Genomic DNA, 10,000 nt, shown 5'->3' with positions numbered 1-10,000 from the left:
CTCTATATCCTTTTCTGATCTATTTCTATTCTTGACAACTTCTCCTAATTTTTTACCCGTGGAGAAAGCAACGCTCACACCCGCTTTTGTGAGAATATGTCCCAACTCCTCCGCGTACTTCGAGTCAAGGAGGTAAAAAAAAAAAGGACAATTGAGAACGGAGGGAGAAGTGACATAGTCGGAGTCGGGTAGAGGACGGATGGGAGTATAGAAGGAGGGGAACACGGCAAGGATGGATTATATAAGCTGTTAATTTTCTGAAACTGTATGTACTTTGAGAATGTCCTGGTAAGGACGAAACGTCAGTGAATAAAACTCCAACTGTTCTTTGTGTTTAACTCACCACCCTTCCACTCATTTGTCTTACATACTTCAATATATATATATATATATATATATATATATATATATATATTTATACGAGTATATATATATATATATATATATATATGAGACTTTTTCACCCACTGTCGGAGAATGAGATAAGACGGACAGAAAATCTGTGTGTGTGTGTGTGTGTGTGTGTGTGTGTGTGTGTGTGTGTGTGTGTGTGTGTGTGTGTGTGTGTGTGTGTGTGTGTGTGTGTGTGTGTGTGTGTGTGTGTGTGTGTGTGTGTATGTGTGTGTGTGTGCTGTGGGCACGTTGGCAATTGTGGTACAAACTTAAGAAGTAGAGAATTGGTCATTCATGACTTTGATGCGTGAGACATATACTTCGAAATCGCAAATGTTTTACCAAGTGTGAGATGGAGGGGTGTGTTAGTGTCATTGACAATTAAAATGCAAGTATGATCTTTCTTTGACGTAGATCTAATGGCTGAAAGGAGGAAAATGCCATTGACGTGGCAAGAACATTGGTGTCTTGTGCATGAAAAACTCGTAGGTGTATGGAAATACTTACATAAGTGTATGGGTCGCCGACCTGACCCGACCTGATCTTCTCAGAGGTGGGGGAGAGGGAGTCGGGGCAGTAGGCAGTGCAAAAGGAGTGGACACAATACAATTATTGGTAGGATTTGTGTCCACCCCTCTTGTATTGACAACTGCCGCGACTCCCCCTCCCCCGCCTCTGAGAAGATCAGCTCGGGTCAGGTCGGCCGCCCACACACTGATGCAAGTCTTTCCCTGTCACCATTGAACTTGTTTATAAGGTATATGGAAACGCGTCGTCTTGCCCATTCTATGAAAATGTAGTTGTTCTGTGCCTGTTCAATTGTTTTTATCTATAATTTATTATTTTGAGAATGACTCCATCAAGTCGAAACGTCAATTAATGCATTATTAAAAATGGATAACTTTGAACAACTCGTTTATGCTCATCCTCCCAAAGTCAAAACTATAGTGAGGAGAATTGAAAACATTAGAAAGAAAATTAATAATTGTGATACTGGTGTGCTGCTTGACTCAGTTTGCATATTTATATATATATATATATATATATATATATATATATATATATGTATATATATATATATATTTATGTATATATATGTATGTGTGTGTGTATGTACATATATATATATATATATATACATATATACAGTTTATATGTATATATATACATATACATATTTATATATATACATATATACATACATATATATATACATATATATATACGTATATACATATATATATATATATATATATATATATATATATATATATATATATATATATATATATATATGTACATATACCAAGGACTACTATTACACAGGACGTGCGCACCCAGATCCCTGGGTCCGCTAGCGGAGGCCATTGCTTTCTTTGTAGCCTAACATTTTATATTGGACAAATATATCAAAACTAGAAACCTAACATTGTATATAGGACAAATATATCAACTATTGACTTATTCAATGCAGTATAGATTAATATAAACTTTTATAGTGAAATAAGAAACTATTTTTAAGACACTGTTATGGTTTGAAATGCCAATTTTAGCCGGACTTAACAGGTATTGTTGTATGAGGCCAGTGGACACCAGGGTTGGCGATTTTTTTTTTTTTTTTCTTTTAAAAAACATAAAATATATATATATTTTTAAATCAGATTTATTTTATTTAAATAGATTTTTTTTATAGATTTTAAATATTGTGGGATTGCTATCTGATATGCGATCTGATTCCTAAAGGACATTTTTAGCATGTCAATATAAGGAGCAGTGTTATAGACTTGCCACAAGTATACAAGGAAAAGTATAAGCCGTATGTGAGGACGATATGCTGAGGTTCACTCGATTCCTCCAAGAGTTTTCTCATCTTGATGACATTTGCTGCATTGTCCGTCACAACATTTCCAATGTGACAACCAAAATCTTGTTCAGCCTTCTTGATCGAATTTTGTACAAGTTGTAGAAGATATTCAGTAGTGTGAGGTTTCTTTGGTGTGTTTATTGTGTCAACTAAATAAATCTGACCAGTGGATGTTGTTAGAGTGACACATATTATGGGCTCATTATGAATGTTAGACCACCCATCAATTGAAAGACATACAGTTTCATTATTCAGGTCATCTGCACACTTTTTATATTCCTTTTCATACATAAGATCCAAGTACTTATCAGCAATATCTTTTCTGGATGGAGGAATATAACCTGGCCTCAGGTTCTGAACCATCTTGAGAAACTGAGGATGCTGAACAAGACGAAATGGTGAATTTGTAGCAAATATCATTCCTGCAACTTCTTTGTCGAGAGTTTCCTTTTGAGAGGCTGAAGTTTTTATGATAAATCTGTCCAGAGATGTTGATGACTTTCCTTTAGATGAAAATGATTTAGTAGAAGTGGCGCCTGTGGAGGAGTCTGATAGTGACATTTTTAATGGTGGAGTCAGGTTTACAGATAATTCAAGTGGAGCCGATCAAGAAGGGGTTGAAGCTGTTGATACAAATCCTGAAATGGAAATAGAAATTTTTAGCATACTGCATAATTTATAAATGAATAAATAAATGATTGAATACAGTGTGATTAGGCTACTTTTGAGTACAGCAGTTATTTCTTTAGATAATGATCATATTCACACAAGCCACTAAATTATTTGGAAATTATTAACAGGATATGAAATAGGTGGGCTTGGAATTCAGCCCACACAGGATTCAGTCCACTTTTACAGTAAATACAACAAAAATAATGGATTAGTTGGGTTGGGTTAGGCTAAATTCCTTTGGGCTGAATCCCATGTGGGCTGAATTCCAATGGAACCTATGAAATATATTACACAATGTTGAATGAAATTAATAACAATCATCTAGGCTCCAAAGTTGAGTGGATACAGTATATATAGTGATATAGTCATTACCCAAATTTAGAAGTAATGAAGTTGAAGTATCATCTCTTTAGGTCTTCACATTTTTATTGCACATGCTCTCCATTGTTCACCAAATGTATATAGTTGCGTATGAAAAGGGAGAAATGCACACAATATAAGTAAAATTATTTACCTGGGTCATCAATTTCTTCTTCTGTATGCTGTGGCTGACCTTGGCATTTATCTCTGTGAGATTTTAATCTTGACACAATGCCCTGTAGTTCCTGGCTGCAGTCTTTGCATTAGCTCGGTACCCTTTGCCAGAAGTTGTTGGTAGTTTTTCAAAATAATTCCAGACAGGATATTTTTTTCTGCCTGAAGGAACCACTCTGCCAGGTCCAGAAGACATCCTTCCTGGTTGATTCCAAAGCAGCAACTGACTCAGTGAGAAGCTGCTTACCTAGAACAAGTTTCAACAAGAATCGTGTTGAAACTTGTTGTGGGCTGAACAGTGATATATACTACATGTAGGCTTATACCGTTCCTTGTATACTTGTGGCAAGTCTATATAACACTGCTTCTTATATTGATATGCTAAAAATGTCCTTTAGCAATCAGATCGCATATCAGATAGCAATCCCACAATATTTAAAATCTATAAAAGAATATATTTAAATCAAATAAATCTGATTTAAAAAAAATAAAAGGATAAAAAAAAAAAAAAAAAAAAAAAAGACAGCCCTGGTGTCCACTAACCTCATACATTAATACCTGTTAATTCCGGCTAATATGGGCATTTCAAAGCATAACAATGCCTTAAAAATAGTTTCTTAATTCACTATAAAAGTTTATATTAACTTATACTGCATTGAATGAGTCAATAGTTTATATATTTGTCCTATATATAATGTTAGGTTTCTAGTTTTGATATATTTGTCCAATATAAAATGTTAGGTTACAAAGAAAGCAATGGCCTCCGCTAGCGGACCCAGGGATCTGGGTGCGCACCTTTTGTGTAATAGTAGTCCTATATATATATATATATATATATATTACTTGAAACCACGAGGAAATCAGAGATCGGAATACTGAAAGTTTTCGTCTATTTAAGACATTTTTAAAGTACATAGTATCACAACAAAGTGCAGCTTAAATACAACATCAATACATAAGGATTGTCTTACAAATAAACAAAAATAGAAATGATTTATTTGTAAGACAATCCTTATGTATTTATGTTGAGTGACCTTTCCTGTTCTCTACACAATTGTATCTAAGATGTACTATGTTGTGATACTATGTACTTTGAAAATGTCTTAAATGGAAGAAAACGTTCAGTATTCCGATCTTTGATTTCCTCGTATTTTCAGGCAAAATATCTTAATTCGCGTGTTTTATGTGATTACTGTTGTATATATATATATATATATATATATGTATATATATATGTATATGTTCGTAAAGAGCTGGAGTCCAGGAGCCATGATATCGGAAAAATTTCGAAACACTGGACTCAGAGTAACAGAATTTATTACCAACGTTTCGAACCCTGTCCGGGGTTCGTCGTCAGGGTTATACATAGTAAGCAAAAGGATTCATTTAAATAGTGTACCGATGTTCTCTGGGACAGGTCCCACCGGAGTGTACAAAGTTGAACCAAATCAAAACCCATTCCGAATGACAAAAGGTAATTACAAATTTGTGTAAAGCGTTAACCAAATGAAAAGAATTGACAAAAACCTCATAACACATGTCATAATAAATGGAACAAAACCAATTCTAAACGATACCCAAAAATTGATAACAGAGTATGTACAGAGTGTCACCAAATGGCTCCACCGAAAATAAGAAATAAAATTAAAAAGGGGGCAAAAAGAAAATATCAAATGGCACAGACCAGACACAAAAGCACTACACGAGTCATCTGTCACCGCTCTAACTGTCCTGTATGCACTTATCAGTACAAATCAAACCATAAAATAAAACAAAAACAAAAACCAAGACTAAAAGACACAAAGAAATTTGATTACAAAGTGTCCACAAGAATAACAAAAGGCAAATAAATGGTAAACCGACATAATAAAAAATATCAAAAAATCACGGTCCGGACCCAAAAACACCACACGGGTCGCCATTCTTTCTGTCCTGATTGTGCTTCGCTCCCTTCTTCAGTACAAATCAAAACTAACAAACGCCCCCAAAACTGAATGACAAAAAGAAATTGCAAAGTGAAAAAGTGTCCGCTGAAAATAAATAAATAAATAAATAAAATAAAAATAAAAATTAAAAATTAAAAAGAAAAGGGGGGGGGGGGACAAAAAGCAACTGAAGCCAAACCCAACAAAATGACAATTAACTCAGCAGCAGCGAAACAAAACAATACACAAAACAAAACCAATTCTGAACGATAAAAGAAAAGGAAAATTATGATAAAGTTATATAAAGTAACATCACAATGGGACTACTAAAAATGCCCACGTGTGCCAAACATCACAGTCCCGGCATAATATCACTACACTGGCCTCCGCTCACTGCTCCTTCTGTCCTGCCTGTCTTTCGCTCCCTTGTAAATAGGATTTAGATTGATGCATCTGTTGACGCTGTTGCTATCGCTGGCCCAAGCTTCCAACAGTAACCTTTCTCCTTTCTTATTGTTTCTGTATCTCACTTCAACGTTGTCCCAATCCATCTCGTGCTACTCCTCCTGGCAATGCCTGAATATCGCCGAGCTACCATCTTTACGATTTACAGCTCGTTGATGTTCTCTCACTCTAGTCGATAATTTCTTACCCGTCTCTCCTATGTAGCGGGTACCATAGTTGCCGCAGCCAATATCATATACCACTCCCGTCTTGCTCTCTTTCTCCTCCGTATCTTTTACCTTAATGAGAGCACCATGTAAAGTATTAGCGGGCTTGTGATCTATCTCAACACCGCGTTTCCTCAATAGTCTAGCTGCCACCTCAGAAGCCCCCTTCACATATGGTAAGGTAATCCTTCTAGTTGCCGCCTGTCTCGCGTCCGCTGTAGTTTTTCTTCCCTGCGCTGTGGTCCATCTTCTAATGACCGATTTGGGGTACCCGTTGTCCGCAAAGACCTTCTCCAGGTGTTTCCTCTCTTCTTTCAAGTTCTCCTCAGTCGAGCACAAATACCCCGCTCTAGACCACAACGTCTTGACCACACTCTTCTTATGCTCCACCGGGTGGCAGCTCTCATAATCCAAGAGCCTGTCCGTATGAGTATCCTTTCTATATACACCCGTGGTCATACTGTGCCCACATCTTGTAACCAAGACGTCCAGGAACGGCAACTGTCCTTTCACCTCCCTCTCCATTTCGAACTGGATGGCTTCGTTCCTCCCATTCAAAAAGTTGAGAAAACAATCAACCTCACCCTCCTTCATAATCACGAACACATCATCTACATATCTCATCCACGTTTTCAAAGCCACAGGTGCCGCCGCCAACATCTCTTCCTCAAACTCCTGCATAGCCATCTCTGCCAAGACCACAGAAATCGGGGATCCCATAGGAGTCCCAATCCTTTGGTGGTAAACCATCTCCCTAAACCTGAAGAAGGTCGAATCCAAGCATAAGTTGACCAACCTAACGAGCTCTTCTGTTGACAGTTTTTCATTGTCTCGAAACTCCTCCGACCCTTCCACCTTGGAAAGCACTGCCTGCTTTAACAAATCCTGTGGCAAAGAAGTGAACATAGATTTGACATCAAACGACACCAAAATATCTCCCTCTTCCAAGCTTATTCCTCGTAGTCTATCCACAAAATATGTGGAATTCTTGAGCATTTGTTCTGACTTCTCCACTAAGGGCCTTAGCCAAGTTGTAAGTTGCCCCTTTTTTAATTTTATTTCTTATTTTCGGTGGAGCCATTTGGTGACACTCTGTACATACTCTGTTATCAATTTTTGGGTATCGTTTAGAATTGGTTTTGTTCCATTTATTATGACATGTGTTATGAGGTTTTTGTCAATTCTTTTCATTTGGTTAACGCTTTACACAAATTTGTAATTACCTTTTGTCATTCGGAATGGGTTTTGATTTGGTTCAACTTTGTACACTCCGGTGGGACCTGTCCCAGAGAACATCGGTACACTATTTAAATGAATCCTTTTGCTTACTATGTATAACCCTGAGGACGAACCCCGGACAGGGTTCGAAACGTTGGTAATAAATTCTGTTACTCTGAGTCCAGTGTTTCGAAATTTTTCCGATATATATGTATATATATATATATATATATATATATATATATATATATATATATATATATATGTATAAATTATATATATGTATATATACGTATATATGTATTTTTTTCTGGGACACAGGCTTTCTCTAAGGCAATTCTGGTTGAAATCAACTGCACTAGTTGCTTTAACAATCTTCAAGACTGTATTCTTTAATTTGGAGAATACTTTCCTGTTAGCAACTGAGAGGGACTGGAAGTAGTCATTCATGACTCTCAAATGAATATACGTAGTGTATGCCAACTGGTATATTTTTGCATAGTAATAGTATTCACTAACTATTGACTCCACCGAAACTATAGTTTTTCGCCTCGTCGTGAGGCGTCTTCGGGGTGAGGACTGCTTTGTGGGATGCTCTGTTATGTTGAAAGGTCTTCCAACGAATAATGACCGCTGGTTGGATGGGCTGGCTTATAAGGCTCAGCCTGCCTAGCTCAGACGGAATACTGGCTCCTCATTGGCCGAGAGGGGCAGCATGAGATTTTGTCCGGGAGCCAAGGGGATGGGATTTTGTCTGGGAGCCAAGAGGGTGGGCTTTTGTCTGGGAGCCAAGAGGGTGGGATTTTGTCTGGAAGCCAAGAGGGTGGGATTTTGTCTGGGAGCCAAGAGGGTGGGATTTTGTCCGGGAGCCAAGGAGGTGGGATTTTGTCTGGTAGCTCTGGCCTGAGTTGCTGCTGCTCTGGTTACTGGTCCTAGGCGCTGATTAATTAGCTGGACATGTTTCACCTGTTCGTGGGGCTGCTGCTGTCTAAGGGCTTGCTGATCCTGGGGGGAGGGGGGTATTCTTCAGAGGGCGCGCGGAAGGGAGAATAAAATTGGCAGCCTGCTGTATGTTGATGGTAGGGCGCTGGCAAGTAATAGATACTGCTTCTGCAATCTGCAGCTTCCTGAAGGCAGACTCCTTGTGAAGAATTTCCGTTTGGTCTAGCAGTTTCTGTAGAGGAGGCTTCATGTTGTGTAATTCAGTGAAATGTTGGAAAATTGACCCCTGATTTCTATGGGATTGTAGGCGCGTTCGCAGTGTAGAGGAGGTCCTACCAATGTATGTGCTGGAGCCGTCACAGCGGCCCTCCTGACATGAAAATTTGTAAACAACATTAGTGGTAGCCTAACTCGGGGCCCTGGGCGCAGTGCTATTCTTCATTATCAGGGAACTAATGAGGTTAGGTTTGCAGAATATTTTCAAGTCTATAATGGCATTTCTGTTAGTTGGGGTGACTCCTCTCTTGATAATATTCCTAAAGGCATCACACTCCTCGCGGTACCGATCATGAAAAGAATTTTGGTGGTAAATGGTGATTTTCTCCTTGCAAAAATATACCAGTTGGCATACACTGCGTATATTCTTTTGAGAGTCATGAATGACTACTTCCAGTCCCTCTCAGTTGCTAGTAGCAAAGTATTCTCCAAATTACAGAATACAGTCTTGAAGATTGTTAAAGCAACTAGTGCAGTTGATTTCAACCAGAATGTATATATATATATATATATATATATATATATGTATATATATATATATATATTGAAATATGTAAGACAGATAAGTGGATGGGTGGTGAGATAAACACAGGGAACCGTTTAGGGATTTATTCTGACGTTTCGTCCTTACCAGGACTTCTTCAGAGTACATGCACATTCAAATCATTCACCCCCTAAATACCCGCCGAATCTATCCGCGTTCCACCATGATCGACCTGACCTCTCGTCCTCCTACGCTCTGCCTCGCGAAGTACCAAGCGGCTCGCCGTCTTTGTTAATTTAATAAACCCATCGCGGTGGTTGTTGTTTGGATGGGAAGCGATGTAAGCTGCTTCAGTTATTTTCCTTCTTTTCTTAGGAAGTCCTTTCTGCAGTACCTCTACTTTGTTCCAGTCTGGTAAGTGGCCGTGAGTATCTACATGAACCACTAGCGAGTTTGATACTCGGTGTGCCTTGATGTCATTCCTGTGCTCAATTGTCCGTTTCTTAATACCTCGGCTGGTTTCCCCGTAGTAGCTCACAGGACAGTTTCCACACGGTATCTTGTAGACGACACTGTTTTCTTCCCCGTTGGCCACGACTTTATTCTGGTTCTTAACAATGTCTCCTATTTTCGTTCCCGTGCTGATCGCAATCTTGATGCCGGCTGTAGTGAGCAACTGTCCTAACGCGCCTGAGTGGCTCGAGTTTGGCACGGACAAATAATCCCTGCTACCCTTTTCAGTCACATCTCCTCTGTTCCGTATGCTTCTTTTTGCTATCTTTAAAGCCTTTTCTCTAAGTCGGTACAACAGCCCTTCCGGATAACAGAGTTTGGTGAAAACGTTGAAAATGTAATCTATTTCATCTATAATAAATTCTTCACTACAAATGCGGTATGCTCTCAGGAAGAATCCTATTACTACTCCACTCTTTATTCTCTCGTTGTGGCCGGAGTAGTAGTGAATGATGTCGTCTTTATTTGTACTTTTGCTATGAACCGAGAATGCGGTCTTGTTCTCTTT

At 38.5% G+C, this 10,000-nt stretch overlaps 1 protein-coding gene across 1 annotated transcript in view; it reads right to left on the bottom strand.

Annotated features, from left to right (window-relative positions):
• Window positions 1-2,863: 2,863 nt before the first annotated feature.
• Window positions 2,864-10,000, bottom strand: part of LOC143019165 (uncharacterized) — a 9,599-nt gene continuing 2,462 nt past the window's right edge. The window contains exons 2-4 of the mRNA XM_076174862.1: window positions 6,664-6,819; window positions 6,041-6,477; window positions 2,864-2,895 (exon numbers count right to left, since the gene is read on the bottom strand). Of these exons, the coding sequence (XP_076030977.1) occupies window positions 2,864-2,895; window positions 6,041-6,477; window positions 6,664-6,819 (625 nt within the window). The remainder of the gene's footprint in view (window positions 2,896-6,040; window positions 6,478-6,663; window positions 6,820-10,000) is intronic.

This window comes from Oratosquilla oratoria, chromosome 3 (genome assembly GCF_046742065.1).
Source record: "Oratosquilla oratoria isolate Oo_2021 chromosome 3, ASM4674206v1, whole genome shotgun sequence".
In the NCBI taxonomy this organism is placed as follows: Eukaryota; Metazoa; Arthropoda; class Malacostraca; order Stomatopoda; family Squillidae; genus Oratosquilla; species Oratosquilla oratoria.
Note: the sequence above shows the minus strand (reverse complement) of the source record. Positions and strands in the feature narration are given on the sequence as shown.